Source organism: Procambarus clarkii, chromosome 5, assembly GCF_040958095.1.
Source record: "Procambarus clarkii isolate CNS0578487 chromosome 5, FALCON_Pclarkii_2.0, whole genome shotgun sequence".
Taxonomy (NCBI): Eukaryota; Metazoa; Arthropoda; class Malacostraca; order Decapoda; family Cambaridae; genus Procambarus; species Procambarus clarkii.
In genome coordinates this window covers 31,801,518-31,819,032 of record NC_091154.1, presented here as the reverse complement: position 1 = coordinate 31,819,032, position 17,515 = coordinate 31,801,518, and the positions used below count along the sequence as shown (strand labels likewise).

Below are 17,515 nucleotides of genomic sequence, written 5' to 3'. Positions count from 1 at the left end.
GAACATATGAAGGAACAATGCATTAAGGCCTACTGGTCTATGTGAGAAATGTTCAATTTTATAGCAAACAACTTTCTCTTAAAGATTTGGCTAACAAATTCACCAAGATACTGCATTTGCTTCAATTGTTCCTTGGCAATTTGTTACACTCATCGACAAGTCAATTATTTAACCATGTTTTTCATATATCCCTTCCACTGCCAATAGATCTTTGAAACTTGACATAGCTCATTATGTTGGACCAGTTGTTGAACCAAAACAAGATAAGGGTCCATTTTCTGAGTCCTTGTTACTTGAATCATGTCCCGTTGCCCACTCTCAGTTGAAAATCTGCTGGGTGACCACATTCACTAAACAAGATCTTTAAATACATATAGAGCTTAAAAAAAAAGATAATATAAATGATCAAGTGATTACATAACAAAATAGTGTGTGATTCAGTGATTACTAGGCTGAAATTAAATTAAAAACTATTAAAAAATGACTCAGTGCTGTAAATTATCCCAGAAACTGAAGCTAAAACATAAGAGGACAAATTAATACACTGTTTATATCTGATCATATTTACTGTCAACTCTTGGATAAAAGTTAAACTTTGCTAATTTCTCTTCATATGCTCTAACCAAACCTCTTGCTGCACAATCACCCAAAAATAGCACCAAAACATTGTCTGCCACAGCTGGTGCTGCCATAGTTGCATTATGGGTCTTATGCATGAAATACACAATATGACAACCATAACGAATTCACCACTTATATTAATATGGTACACAAACCCATTTTTCTTACCATACATAATTTAGTTTTACTGTTAATTACGTTTAATTACAAAATACCAAAAAATAACTATGTTCAATCAATTTTCTATTTTTAATCCTTGGTCAGTGTGCCAGAAGGCAATAGAGTTGAAAACCAAACCTATATGCAGTAATATAATAAACTAAATGTTATCAGCGACATCAAACTCCCTACCAACAAGTGTTTACACCATCTTCATGCTGAGTGCATTATACATTATGTTACTGTACTTCACATTCTCTAGTGTTCAAATAATGGTGCCCAATAGTCCTGTACCAACAAGAGAGATTAGGTAAAGGTGTTTCTGGTTTGCATATTGTAAATGACTTAACATATTCCTTAAAATATTTAATACAGGCAGTACAACTATGATACAAATTATAAATTAGTGTTGAATACATTTGCCCGAAGGCAGATAGCGTTTGGTGAGGTAGCGTTTGCCGGAAACGCTGTTCGTATTAGTGGCTTTAGGTATTGTATGTACTAGCTCTATCTATAAATTCAACATTATGTTTGTAACTTCTCATCTATGTAATTTTACTTTAATAAAAATGTTGAATTTGAATTTGACATAGCTTGTTTAATTGCTAAAACTGGATACATACCCTGTGGGCTACCCTCTCCAGTGGCCTTAGTTTAGACAAGTTAGATTAAGGAGGTTTCAATACAACAAAAAATCCATTGGCAAACTTTTAAGTATGCAACAGCTTGCAGTTATCTAACTGAAGTTGGGCTCAAAAAAAAGCAAAATGTTACATTGTTACATTACATTAAATGTTTCATCGCTACTCTTTTTAATCTCTCTACCCTAACAAAAACAAAATACATTTTTGTGTTTCATATAAACTGTGTGCGGGGTGTGTAAAATCACAGTGATATCGCCAGCTTGTCTGCAGCAACATCTATAAAAACCTATTAGCGTATACTGAAATCTTCACCATACTGCTGTAACGGGCAGTCCCAATATAATATGGTTGATATGAAAGCCTTCCCAAAAGCACTGCATAAAAAACACTCACTTGGTATAACTCAAACACATTCATGTCTGCTTAATTCATAATAAATACAATCTATATTGCAGGTCCTTATGCAGGACGAAGCCTCCAAGCAATTCACTGGCCTATAGGATAGGCCTTAGAGACATATGTTTACAGATAACGACCAAACCGGAATAGCGATCATATACAAACCCATCTGGCTTGCTTTTCTACGATAGCCTGGGTCTCCGATACCAAAGATAGCCAGATATCACAAGATACCCCAGGTGAGTGTTGGCCAGGGTAGATCACCTCCCCCACACTCACCAGAAACACAGTGTTCGTGTCATGGCCGCTGATCTCATTCTTGTAGAGGCGATATCTCGACAGGTTCTTGTATCTCTTCTTGACCAGGTAGCGTGAGGACATGGTGAGAGATGAGGCAGGAGAGAGAGAGAGAGGGTGTCCCCGAGCGACCTTCTTCCTCCAGCTCTGCCCAAACAAACAGCTGATGGCGAGGTGACAAGTGAGCCGCGCCGCGCACCTGCCCCCACACTCTTTCCCGGGAAAATTAAACTAGTCGAATTTCAGGTTTTTTGGGGGGTTAATTACTTCGATGTGTGTAGCTCGGTCTTGTACAGTTCTTTCGAGATATATTTAAATATTATTTATAGTTTATGGAATTGTCTTTCAAGTTAGCACATAGTGGCTTTATAAAATGAAGTAAATAAATGATGATCTTCAGTTTTCGCCAAATTATTATTATTATTATTATTATTATTATTATTATTATTATTATTATTATTATTATTATTATTATTATTATTATTATTATTATTATTATTATTATTATTATTATTATACATTCACATTTTAAAACTCATGTCAAAAGTCAAGAAAGGAAATCATCCATTATCTCACAATACACAATCTTGTACAAGCATCACAGGACGGTTTTATCAACATATATTTTGCCCACCTGCCTCAAAATAATATTAAGGGCTCGCGATGATCGTGTATGCAGATGACATTTTTATTCAAGAATCTAGGCTAACAAAATTCAAACCGCCCTAAACATTCTTGCAGTAAGATGTCACAAGGTTTAGTTAAAAAAAAATCAAAAGGTTTACTTTTGAAATTTTATTTACTAAGAATTGTATACATTTCTTTGATAAAGTGTTTACTCGTGTCCTTTAATGTTAGCCAAGTTAAACTTAATTATACTATATTACTCTATGTTTTGTCATGTTTGAAGAAAATGGCATTAGCAAGGGTCCAGTTGCTTTTCTAAATTACACCTTGTAATTCCATTCTGTTATTATTGTAATTAAACTACTGTTATTTTCCTTGAGCGTTCTCATTTTAATTCAATTTGTTAGCTTAGTTTTCTTTTAATATTCTTAATCCCTCACATCTTAAGTTATTTTTTTTCTATATTATTTTAAGTTTTGCCTGAAATGCTTTGCATAATAGTTCCTTCATTAGTGTGTGTAACTCCGGTCCGGTCCCTACTATTGTGCATTCCTCCTATGTTCTTTGTATACACGTTCTTTGGAATAAACTTTATTATTATTATTATTATTATTATTATTATTATTATTATTATTATTATTATTATTATTATTATTATTATTATTATTATTATTATAAGTGAAGATAAAGTTATATATAAATGCAGGAGACGAAAAGTAAAATAACACTGTAAATGGTAGGGAAGTGAGCCTGTGTCCACTTCCCTACAAGTGCCTGGAGGAGTGGGGGGGGGGGGAGGGCATGTGTGTGTTTGATACACATGTGAGCGTAAAAACGCTGAAATACATCATATAAGCACCTTATGTGAAGCTCGACAGCATCCTCCCTAAAGATGATGACATTTTCTGGTGCAGGTGTGGAGGTCTCTATCTTGCGGCTGTTATACATACATATTATCTAGTAGTATGTTGCGTAGTTGGCTTCGTTCTCGATTCACAATCGAGGATCTTGGGTTCGATTCTCGAGCGGGACAGCAATGGTTGGCCACGTTTTTTTTAACCTACTGCTGCTGTTCACCTAGCAGTAAACAGATTCCCGGGAGTTAGGCAGCTGTTGTGGGGCTGCATCCTGGGGAGGGTTAGTAGTACTCGATATAACCCTAAAGTATGCAAAACTATTCACATAGAAAAAAAATATTAATCCGAGCGCTCTCGTGATTCAACACGTTTTGCTTCAAAATATATTGAATCATGAAAGCACTCGTATCATTTCATTTTAGCTGAATCACGTATTTTCTTGATTATTCTTGAAGTTTATATATATATATATATATATATATATATATATATATATATATATATATATATATATATATATATATATATATATATATATATATAAACTAGATAATATGATAATAATAATAATATATACTATATTATATACTATAAAGTGTAAAGAAGAATCAAGGCAAATGTGGAGGGGGGGACCTTCGACAAGCCGCCTGCTTCCTGTCCTCGTCAAGGCCATTAGGGTTAATGGCCCCTCAGGTAAATATACGCAGGTTTCTTGTCCCTCACAAAACGAATTAAAAAAAAAAATAAACAATGTCGGCTCCCTGATGAACTATGCAGCGGCCATTTTGTTGTACAGAGCGGGAAGTGGTATAAAAACTGGAAATGAGAGGTAAGAAACAGAAGGAAACTCCCTGTAAACACACAACGTAACGGTTCCTATTGTTACCTTATTACAACTTGTTACAAAGTAAATAATATAAATAAATAAATAAATGTTTATTTAGGTAAGGTACATACATACAAGAAATTTTTACAAAGATTGGTGGACTTATAGATAGAGCTAGTACATACAATGCCTAAAGCCACTATTACGCAAAGCGTTTCGGGCATGAAATATGGTGGGCAAATCCTTGGAGCAGAACGGGGATCGAACCGGGATCCCGAGGAACCCCAGATTCGCATCCCCACCCTTGGACCAAGGACTTACCCAAATTAACAAAACAAACAAAGCTGAAACAAAGCTGTTTCATCTTGTTATAAAGTTTTTATGACGTGTTAGACAGTTGTTACAACTTGCTATATACTTGTTACTACTTGTTAGAAGGTGTTTCCAAAGTTGTTCGAACGTTGTAGAAACGTCGTAGTTTCGTCGTGTTTGGCGGGCTATGAGTACTACTCTTGGGGTGTCGACGAAATACAATGATTGAAGTAACGAAAATGGAATTAAAATTGCAAATTGAGTATGACAGAGTTCAAGTTCAAGTACGTTTATTGAGACAGTAAAATACATCTCAAAGGGCTGGAGTAGCTTAGGCTATTTCTACCCTCCTCTACTTCAAGTCCCTCAAGGGGCGCACAAATCCAGTGAGTACAAATCCACTTAATACAGTACAAGAATCACATTTAACATTGCAGGTTAATAAAGTAAGCACAGCATATAAGTGTTACACTCTTGGGGCAAAGTGCCTGTAGCTCCTAAGTATTCTATATGTCATACCATTATCACACATCCAAACAATTTGATGTAGTACACTATTTAATTCCTTATTTCTATAGTTATCAATAAGTTGGCACTCTAATACATAATGTTCTAAGGTGTGGGCGTGCGGCATATTACATAATTTACACTCTTTATCTTGTTCACTGACATCAACACCGTATTGCCAGATATATTTGTATCCTAATCTTAATCTCATGTAAATTGAATCCTTCCAAGTAGACTTTCCTTTACCATAGGTGAAGGACGAATTTGAATATATTGTTGAATAATTCTTAAGTGTGTTACTACTGTCCACCATTGCCATTCTCTTAACCTTTTCTTCATCCTCTTAATCATCTTGATTCTTGTTTTTATTTGTTTCAAAGTTTTCTGACATACAACATCAACGAAAGTTTTTTCCGTGGCTCTCTTCGCTATCTCATCAACTGCCTCATTCAACAATATTCTCACATGTGAAATGATCCACATGAATCTTACTTTATACTCACTTTTTCTAATGTCTTAACATTTTCTCTACACTCGTTCACAATATTCTGGTAAATTGGTCGTCTGCTATTTAAAAACTCCAACACTCTTCTACTGTCAATAAAGAAGCAGGCATTTTTACCACATTTGACTACTTCCTGTAATCCTACTAATACACCTTAGAGTTCAGCCTGCGTTGAAGAGACATTGTCAGTTAAGCGGCGTCCAAATAACAGTATCTATAGTGCCGATGTTAGTGTACTCCCTGATCAAGACTCCACATCCTGCCTTCCCATCCTTAGCTACTGACCCATCACAATATACATGTAGAGTGTTTTCTGTAGGTAATTTTCTAATTATACAATCATATGTTGCCCTCAGCTCTCCTATCTCATACATACTGCTTTTCTTTTGCAAGGTAATAATTACTACATCTGCGTTACAGTCCTCCCATGGTAGTGTGACTTGTCTCTTAGGCACAGCAATACATTTTGGAATAACATCATACTTTATAGCATTAGAACATAAGGTTATCTTATTATTATATATATATATAAGCATATATGCTCTCTTATTATACTTTATCATACATTGATCATTACTTCCCACCTTTTGAACTGAGAGGATTAATTCATTAGCTCCCCCATCTCTCACTAATCTAATCAAAATCAAAATCAAAATGTTTATTCAAGTAAAAGTAAATACATAGAAGAAGAGTTATAAACATAATGTTGGGTTTATAGATAGAGCTAGTACATACAAATACCTACAGCCACTAATACGCACAGCGTTTCGGCCAAGTTTAATGGCAGAGGCTACATTTATCTCTGAAATTCTATCCCCAATACTCTTAATGTTCAATTCCATCCTCATTATCTCAATCATAACATTTCTTGGGCATCCTAAGATTATTCTCATGACTTCATTTTGTACCTTCTCCAACTTGCCCAGCCTACCTATACCAAAACAAGAAATGACAGGTGCAGCATAATCAATAAGAGATCTTACAGTACTCAAGTATATCATTCGTAGCACAAGAACTCCCGCTCCCTTTCCCACAGCATGCCAAGGCCTTCAGAGGTTGTAATCTCTTCCGACATTTACCCAACAGTCTGTTCATCTCAGCTTCCAAACTCTCATGGGTATATCCAACATATGTGCCTAAATATTTATATATATTACCTCTCTATATTTTTACCGTTTATTTCTGTAGTACTTGTAGTATGACAGAGTACTTGACATTAGTGCTGGAATGTGTGTTCGCTTCATGAAGAGACAGAGGAGGCTATAAGCTCTCTCTAAACCTTCAGACATGTTTAAGTTACATGGAAACTTCTAGAAACTGAGAGACACTTAAGTTCAAGTTTAGTAAGTTTATTTAGATAATAAAATACGACCGACCGACATCTCACTTAATGCACTACATTTATTACGCAATCGTAACCACCGTAACATTTGCGGTGGTTTATATTTTTTAGTTGAGTTCATTTATTATGCAGAAGCATTTTATGAAGATTTAATTATGGAGGTAGATGTATTTAATGCAACATTGAACCGGAAAACATCTAGTATAAAAAAGCATCCCCCAGAAAAGAAAATTATACACATGATAGGATGTTTAAGGGGTGGACATTAACAATGAGGAGAGCTCACAGGAATTGGAATAGGAGCGGTAGAACTGAGGAAGGGAAGAATGCTTTACTGGCAGTTGCTAGGCTGTGTGGGGAGAAGAGAAAGGAAATTAGGAGCAAGTATTGGCAGGAGTTTGCAGAGAAAGTTGGGAGTAACAGAAACTTGAAGGAAATCTGGCAAGACGTAAATAAAATAAGGGGTAAAAAGCATAATTTTGTTGCACATCCTGACCCGCAAGGAATTGCAAATGCTTTTGTAAATAAATGGGCGGAAGCTGCTAAACTTAGTTCATTACCCGCTGTAACGAGAGTCATTAGATTCTTGGAAAGATCTAAGGAAGGATTTTATACTTACAGCAGGTAACAGTGGTGATGTCACTTGCACAGGTATTACCAGAGAAGAACTAATAACGGTGATTAAAGTTGGGAAATCTACCGCCCCTGGGAAGGATGGAGTAACTTATGAAATACTTAATGAACTTGCCATTATGACGAAAAGTCCACTGTTAGACCTCTTTAATATTAGTTATAAAGAGGGCAGTATTCCCAGTAAATGGAAAAAAGCTATGATCATCCCTATCCCTAAAGTCAATGGAGAATACAGACCTGTGTCTTTAACTTCGTGTTTTTGTAAAATGATGGAGAGGATCATTTTAAATAGACTTTTATATATAATAGGTGATCAGCTGTCTAGTAATTTGTTCGGGTTCCTCAAAGGAAAAAGCACCTCTGATTGTATTATTAAATGTCTAGCTAATGAAAATGATTATTATAGGTTTTTTATTGATTTACAAGGAACTTTTGATAAAGCCAACAAAGAGGTTATTTTATATGAATTAGCTGGTCTGGGTGTTAAAGGGAGATTATTGCGCTGGATAGGGGATTATCTTTACGAAAGGAAGGCTCAGATGTGGTATCAAGGTTGTATGTCAGGTGTGAGGTCTTTTGAACTCGGCACACCTCAGGGAGGAGTGTTGAGTCCCACCCTGTTTAATGTACTAATGAATAAGATAGCATCTGAGAGATACTCAAATGGGGTAACTCCGATCATATATGCAGATAATATTTTGTTTCAGGGCAAAGCTATTTCAAAGGTTCAAACAGTGTTGGACAATTTCGGAAACCTGTGTCACCATATGGGACTGGTGGTTAATAAAAACAAAACTAAGTTTGAATGTAGAAGTCGGAGGCCCATTATATTGAAAATAAACGGTAAAAATATAGAGAGAAGTAATATATATAAATATTTAGGCATATATGTTGGATATACCCATGAGAGTTTGGAAGCTGAGATGAACAGACTGTTGGGTCAATGTCGGAAGAGATTACAACCTCTGAAGGCCTTGGCATGCTGTGGAAAGGGGAGTGGGAGTCCCTGTGCTATGAATGATATACTTGAGTACTGTAAGATCTCTTATTGATTATGCTACACATGTCATTTCTTGTTTTGGTAAAGGTAGGATGGGCAAGTTGGAGAAAGTACAAAATGAAGCCATGAGAATTATCTTAGGATGCCCAAGAAATGCTATGATTGAGATAATGAGGATGGAGTTGAATCTGCAGAGTATTGGGGATAGAATTGTAGAGATAAATGTAGCCTCTACCATTAGATTAATGAGAGGTGGGGGAGCTAATGAATTAATCCTCTCGGTTCAAAAGGTGGGAAGTAATGAACAGTGTATGATGAAGAAGAGAGTATATATGAATAGCTTATGTTCTAATGTTATAAAGTATGATGTTATTACAGAGTGTATTGCTGTGCTCTAGAGAAAATTCACACCACCATGGGAGGATTGTAATGTAGATGTAGTAATCACTCCCTTGCAAAAGAAAAAAAAGATGTATGAAATAGGAGAGCTGAGGGCAACATATGATTGTATAATTAGAAAACTGCCTACAGAAAACACTCTACATGTATATTGTGATGGGTCAGTAGCTAGGGATGGGAAGGCAGGATGTGGAGTCTTGCTTGATCAGGGAGTACACTGACATCGGCACTGTAGATACTGTTGTTGGACGCCGCTTAACTGATAATGTCTCTTCAACGCAGGCTGAACTCAAAGGTGTATTAGCAGGATTACAGGAAGTAGTCAAATGTGGTAAAAATGCCTGCTTCTTTATTGACAGCAGAGGAGCGTTAGAGTCTTTAAATAGCAGACGCCCAGTATACCAGAATATTGTGATAGAGTGTAGAGAGAATGTTAAGAAATTAGAAAAAACTGGGTATAAAGTAAGATTCATGTGGATCCCTTCACATTTGGGAATACTGTTGAATGAGGTAGTTGATGACATAGCGAAGATAGCCACGGAAAAAACTCTTGTTGATGTTGTATATCAGTTAACCTTGAAACAAATCTCCGTCTCCTTGACAGTCTTGACAGTCTCCGTGGTGTAGTGGTAAGACACTCGCCTGGCGTTCCGCGAGCGCTATGTCATGGGTTCGTATCCTGACCGGGGAGGATTTACTGGGCGCAATTCCTTAACTGTAGCCTCTGTTTAACGCAACAGTAAAATGTGTACTTGGATGAAAAAACGATTCTTCGCGGCAGGGGATCGTATTCCAGGGACCATAGGATTAAGGACTTGCCCGAAACGCTACGCGTACTAGTGGCTGTACAAGAATGTAACAACTCTTGTATATATCTCAAAAAAAAAAAAAAAAAAAAAAAAAAAAAAAAAAAAAAAAGAATCAAGATGATCCAAGAGGGTGAAGAAATGATAAAGAAAATGGCAATGGTGGACAGTAGTAACACACTTAAGAATTATTCAATAATAAATACAAATTCGTCCTTCACCTATGGTAAAGGAAAGTCTATTTGGAAGGATTCAATTTACATGAGATTAAGATTAGGATACAAATATATCTGGCAATACGGTGTTGATGTCAGTGAAAAAGATAAGGAGTGTAAATTATGTAGTATGCCGCACGCCCACACCTTAGAACATTATGTATTAGAGTGTCAACTTATTGATAACTATAGAAATAAGGAAATAAGTAGTGTACCTCATCAAATTGTTTGGATGTGTGATAATGGTATGATAGACAGTATACTTAGGAGCTACAAGAATTTTGCCCCAAGAGTGTAACAATTATATGCTGTGCTTACTATATTAACCTGCAATGTTAAATGGGATTCTTGTAATGTTATTTGTCTATTTGTACTCGGTGAATTTGTGCGCCCCTTGAGGGACTTGAAGTAGAGGGGGGTTGAAATAGCCTAAGCTACTCTATCCCTTTGAGATGTATTTCTTTCTTATCTCAATAAACATACTTGAATTTGAATTTATTATACACCCATATCCATCCTATGGGCATGGCGGTATAGGGCAATGGTTACAGAGGCACATAACAGGCTCAGGGACTGAGCCCAAAAATTCATTTAGCTAAGCAAGTTACAGTCTTGATAAGCTGGTTACAGGATTTAATGTATATTGTTACACCAACATTGGGTTCGAGATCGACCACTAGTACAGTTTCCAAGCGAAGCAACTGATATGTGGTGAGATTGTGTCCTAATTGATATGTTTATCCTGCACACCGCCCCCCCCCACCATCCAGTGGGCAGCGGTGACTAGGTTACATATAGGGGGGGGGTTAGGAATAGCCTAAGCTACTCTATCCCTTTGAGATGTATTTTTTTCTTGTCTCAATAAACATACTTGAACTTGAAATAGGTTACAGTTTTTTTAAATAGCAAAATTAGGTATACACAGCAATGTGCTGCTTCCCTATTCTATATGAGATATTACACAGTGTAGATCAAGAACTAGCTATAGGTTCAACTATTATTCCCATCTCATAGGATAGTTAGTCATACATGGAATTAGGGGAGATAATACCTGCCTTAATACAAAAACACAAACCAGCTCTGGCTAATCAGCTGGCTATAAGTTCACCCAATATTCCCACCTCACGGGATGGTTAGTCATACATGGAATCAGGGGAGAAAATACCAGCCTCAAAACAAAAACAAATTAACTATGACTAAAAAATCAGGCGAGGACATAAACGGTAAGGCTAATCTACTAGACCCCACTATCAAAATCTGGATACAGCACAAGAATATCTTCCAATATTCCTGAGTGTATGAAGTAATTACAGAGTTCAAAGTACCTCATACCATTAGGTCTGAAGTCACTTAAAACAGGCCAATCACAGATATAGAGTCACCCACATCTACTACCTACAGTTAGCAAACTGGGGAAATAGCATTACCATTACTTATTGATTTTATACCAACTGGCTTTGAGTTCCACACACTGACGAATGTTGAAATATGTAATTATGCTCTATCCAGAGTTTGCTAAATTACAGTCCCGCTTCTGTGCCGGGTAAGTTCACAACGGGCTCACCATAGCCCGTGCTACTTGGAACTTTTTGTTCCGAGTAGCTGAATCTTAAACAACAGAGTTTGCTAGTGCAGGCTAGTAGACTAGACTTGTATCACCCGCTTACTCCTGATTGCATTGTATGACTATCTATACTATATCATGGGGATATTAGATGAACTCGTCGTTAGCTCTTGATCTATAAGCTGTAAAACTTCATATAACATAGAGTAGCCATACATTGTTGTGTATATCTAAGCCTGTTAATAAAAATCTTGTTTACCTAAGCTTGTCTGTTATGGGTTAGAGATGGTTGAGAATTATATTTTAGTCAGCCTTAAAAAGCGCGCAGTTTTCTGTGACACAAACGCCGTTCTCAGTCAAAGAAGCTTCCATAAATAACAGAATTTTTAACTTAATGAGTCACTGAAATAGTTTTGACATGCACACACCCACACCTACAGGGGCGGTACTAGAGGGCTCGGAAGGATACTAATAACTCAGATAACCACTAGTAAGAATGCACTTCAGTGTGATAGTAAGATAACTAACTCTCAGGTAGGCCTATCTATTTATTGAATACATATAAATAAATAAATGTAAGGAAATCTTTGTAAACATCTAGTCCGGCTCAGAAAGGGAACCCAGAATCAACAGTGTATTCACCTAGTTGTGCTTGCGGGGGTTGAGCTCTGCTCTTTCGGCCCGCCTCTCAACTGTCAATCAATCATCTGTTATTAACTACTAACTATTTTTTTTTCTACACACATACACAGGAAACAGCCCGTAACAGCTGTCTAACTCCCAGGTACCTATTTACTGCTAGGTAACAGAGGTATCAGGGTGAAAGAAATTCTGCCCACTTGTTTCTGCCTAGTCCGGGAATCGAACCTGGGCCACAGGATTACGAGTCCCGCGCGAATTCACTCAGCTACCAGACCTCCTACCCCTTAGTGTATGAGCTGATTGGTGCCGCGACGGGAACCCAAGAAATTAAGCTAGCTTTTCAATAAGGCTCATACAAGAACTGTGATAATTAGACTGTAAGGAATAATAATAACAATTATTATTATTATAAAAGCTAAGGGAGCTGAAACTAATCACACTTGAAGAGAGACTTATTCTATGAGACATGATTACGACACATAAGATCCTCAAGAATTTTTTTTTCTTGCAATGTATCTGTTATCGTTTTATTAATTCTGCTAGAATTTACCTACTTAAAATTATCTGTTAGATTAAGGACCTGCCCGAAACGCTGCACGTACTAGTGGCTTTACAAGATTGTAAATACTATGCTACATATTCTCACAAACCCAGTGTACCTTCTTGTATGTAAATGAATAACAATAAAAAATAAAAATAAAATAAAATTGAAAAGGTGGAAATGTTCAGTATACCTGAGAGAGAGAGAGAGAACAAGAACACAAGGCTGGCACCTTGTGGTGCAGGAATGTTTGGGGAGAAGCTAAGCCTCTCCGCAAAACTTCTATGCCATAATTAACTTTAAAAAGAGGCTCATTCTCCTCTCTCCATTTGTCTCTTCTCTTTCCTCACCACATTATATATGTATATATATATATATATATATATATATATATATATATATATATATATATATATATAAGGGGGAGGAGATGTAAGGGAAAAAGACGATGGAGAGGTACTGATGAAGAAAAAATTGTGGAAATGTTGAATATAGTGAGTTTTGATACCGGGCGGACTGTACGCCTTGCTGAGACAATGTGTGTGTGTGTGTGTTTAGTGGCTAAGCTAAGCTTGCTCTCTTTCCTACAGGGAACTGGAGAGTGCTTGAAAGGCCCTTCACATGTACAGTATTTAAAAAAGAATGTGGTTGTGCATTTATACATGCACTCTAATGTTTATGTACACATTTTGTTGCTCATCTTTGCAGGGTCATATTTTTAAGTAGCATTTTTTTCAAGCCGTTTTCTCCTGGTCTGTGTTTTATCTTGGAATTATGTAGTGTGGGACTTGGTTGTTCTCGCGAATTACCAGGCTCTTGAGGCACCTGCTGTGGGGACGAGGCTTCTCTTCCTGGCGCAATCGTTCTTGCATTTGGTCTTCTAATATTTTAACAGTATTCCACACCGGTGGCTTGCCGTTGTAGTTTGAAGTTAAATATGTGTATGTTCAGTGATTCATGGCACTCCTGGAATGTTTGGTCATATGGTAGGGGTGTTTTGAAGCGGTTATTAGCGCCATATTTAGTACTGGCTATAGGGTTTTTGTAGTCATACTGGAGGGTACTCGAAATTTGTACAATCTATAAGACGTTAAAAAAGGTCAGAAGACTGACAAATGCTTTTTCAATACTGAAAAAAGCAAGACCTTGTATGAAGGGAATAACGCTACATATCATAACTACAATATCAACAAAACTACCATAGAGCACTTTGATAAAGAAAATGACATGGGAGCTATGATTCACCAGTCATTGAAAGTTGATTAACAAGTAGGAGCTGCGACAAGTGATTAACTAAGTCCTGGGAATAGTGAAGCGAAGCTGTAAATGCCAAGACAATAATATTTTATTTGTTTAGCATTAAATTTAATTTATTAATTAGCCTAAAAATTAGGCTTTTCAGTTTATATTTAATTTTAGTTTTCCCTCCGTTAGTTTATATTTGATTTTTTACTTAATTCCCTCCTGAATTATTCAGCATTCAGGTGTGACAAATTCCTTAGGAGTAAAGGGTGGGACCTTTATCCATCAGCCGGCTTTCTGTCCCCCCCCCCCCCTAGGCCACTAGACTTTACCTCAGGTAAATTCAGGTAAATAAGTGCAATCATATGACCGTGCCAAGGTTGCGGAATCTTCTAAGTTTTAAGGCTTTTTTGTTTGTTTGCTTTGTTTACTCTGTCATCGATATGAATTTTAATTTCTGTTTTGCTAATCTAGAGCCTCAGGATTCTGCCTACATTCATATGTCGGGCTGAGCGGTTGTCGAGGCTTATGGGCTCTGGATTTATTTCAGTCATGTTTATTTTATGGAACCTTTTTATTGTTCATTTTAATTTTTTGCGGAAGGAAAAGTTGAGGAAGTTACTTAACCATTACTCCCTCGTGGGTGCTGGTAACTGGGTCCCTAATACTCCCTAATACTTCGTAATACTTCCTTCCCTAATACTCCCTCGTGGCTGGGGGTCTGGGTGCTCTATGTTGACGATTCACCTACAGCTGTTGTAGTGATCATTTTGTCCTCTTCATCTCCGGTTCCATCTGGTGGTCCAGAGTCTTGTCCTCGGTTACCAGCTTTAACTTCTCTGCTACGAAACTTGGGCTTTGACTTTTGTTAGGGAATATATCATCCACCAGACCATCCTCCTGTTTTGGTAGTACTTATAGTAACGATGAGGATCATAGTATATATACCGACGTACAACGCAGTTGGAAAGTAGAAATCTGTACTATTGAATTTAGACAAACCGGAAAAGGTTTTATGTTGCAAAAACCACCTAAACTTGCCTAACCTGACCTTCCTGGGCCTAATACACGCTATCTGAGGACTAGGAATATTTAAGTTTGTTTTAGGCATCATTTTTTTTCGGCGTCTACAAAGTGAATAGTACCAAGCTCTACTATCTAATGGCTTAGTACGTCAATGTTTGTACTATGGTGCACACAGTTACAAAAACTACTATCTAAACAGGAGGATGGGTTGCATCCACGAGTGTCCCTGACCCTCTGTGTAGGTCAGTTCTATATAAGGATCATGCGAGACTCTTGGGGTTTACGGGCTCACCATAGCCCGTGCTACATGGACATTCCGTTCTGAGTAGCTAAATCTTTAACAACAACAACTTTTGGGGTTGATGATTGATACCTGCCTGTCTTCTTCATCACATGTCCAGCCCTTTTAACCTGAATTATCCAAGGCCCTTACCTGACCCAGAGTCATGACGCATGACTCCCACGGTGCGGATAGAGAAGTGCTCCAGTGTGCCAGGGGCCAGATTCACGAAAGCACTTACGCAAGCACTTACGAACGTGTACATCTTTCCTCAATCTTTGACGGCTTTGGTTACATTTATTAAACAGTTTACAAGCATGAAAACTTCCCAATCAACTGTTGTTATTGTTATAAACAGCCTCCTGGTGCTTCGGAGCTCATTAACTGTTTAATAATTGGAAACAAAGCCGCCAAAGATTGAGGAAAGATGTACAGGTTCGTAAGTGCTTGCGTAAGTGCTTCATGAATCTGGCCCCTGCAGCAGCACTGTGGGTGTCGGACATGTTCACCGTCTTGACACTTTGCATGACTTGCGCCTCAGCTCGCGGGCCTCTCGTTCTTCCCCAGCCCAGAGCTTATTTGTAGAAGCTGGTGTTTCATCACAACAAGACCACCGTGTATGGTACTGGCTTCGATACTCTCCGTCCACGCTACAAGGTCCTCGTTCACGCTAGTACCTCACCTTCACCGCTGCCTCTACTGAAAGCTGTTGTTATCCAGCTACTCGGAACAAGTTCCAAGTAGCACGGGCTATGGTGAGCCCCTAGTGGACTTACCTGGGACAGGAACGGTGCTGTGTCCCTGTGTACTGCAAGCCCTCCTCGCTCTCCTTTGAAGTCTTTTTACTGTGAGAATTGTCTGCTTGTATACCTGTCTTACTCCTGTGGAGAGTACAATTCAATATATATCTTTATTATGCACCCCATACCCATCCCGTGGGCGGTGATGGAAAGGGTTATCTTTTTGATAACCCGTCCTTGTGGGGTGATCCTTATTCCACCTCTTCTTCCCTCTATCATCAAATGTCTTTTCCTTGACCATTTTCACTGCAGTTGATGCGCTATCGCTGTCTTGCCATTCGTGCCATAATGTATTGATGAGGTGTCACTCCTGTGGTGCTGTATGTGTTGTTGTATACTCTGAGGCGGATACTCTTCCTGTACCAACTGTCGTTTGTTCTTCTAGTCGACTCTCAGTGCCCGCATGGACCTGGAGAGTTCTCGGGCTGTAGGGAACGACATCCAGCATTTGCTTGATCTCCTCTTCAGCAGATGGGATTATTGGAGTTCGAGGACTTCGTATTGGAGTTCGAGGACCTCGTATTGGAGTTCGAGGACCTCGTATTGGAGTTCGAGGACCTCGTATTGGACTTCGAAGACCTCGTATTGGACTTCGAGGACCTCGTATTGGACTTCGAGGACCTCGTATTGGACTTCGAGGACCTCGTATTGGACTTCGAGGACCTCGTATGGAACTTCGAGGTCGGCAAAGAGTCCGTTCGTGCCTGGACCATCTCCCAGAAGCGGATTCCTACCCCTGTCGCTCATAACGCAATCATCAACCTTTTGGTTGATGAGAGAGAGAAGATGGCTGGTTATTATGAATGACAAATTACGTATTACTGAAATGTGATGTGTTGTCTCGCCCGTTGCCACTGGGGCGGGGAGTGGTGACCTCTCTGACGACTGCGTGACAATATTGACCACACACAACTAACTCACGGCGACTCAACAAATCGCAGACTTACAACTAACTCATGCCCAGTGGGCGCAGTACCCAGGACCAGACGTTGCTTCGGCGTTGAATCAACGCCATCAGCGTGAGCTAAACGAAGGATCAAAAATTCTTTCGGCGTTGAATGCGCGTTGCTCTCAGATATTGTCCCCCACTGAGTAGCTTGTGTGATTCTGCTGTCGTATTGGCTGCCTGTGTAACGCGGCCTTCTATTCCACCCTCTCTGCAACCTTCGTAAGCGAGAATTAAAACAAAGTAAAGAGTAACGGAGGAGGAGGGAAGAAGGGTGTGAATGGATAGAAAACGGGGCAGGTTGAGGGAAGACTAGAGAATTTAT

The 17,515-nt window shown here is 38.3% G+C and overlaps 1 protein-coding gene across 1 annotated transcript in view; it reads right to left on the bottom strand.

Annotated features, from left to right (window-relative positions):
* Positions 1 to 2,299, bottom strand: part of LOC123747853 (short transient receptor potential channel 4-associated protein) — a 44,568-nt gene extending 42,269 nt beyond the window's left edge. Inside the window, exon 1 of the mRNA XM_045730056.2 lies at positions 2,103 to 2,299. Coding sequence (XP_045586012.1) covers positions 2,103 to 2,204 — 102 coding nt within the window. The 5' untranslated portion in view covers positions 2,205 to 2,299. The remainder of the gene's footprint in view (positions 1 to 2,102) is intronic.
* Between the last annotated feature and the right edge of the window lie 15,216 nt (positions 2,300 to 17,515).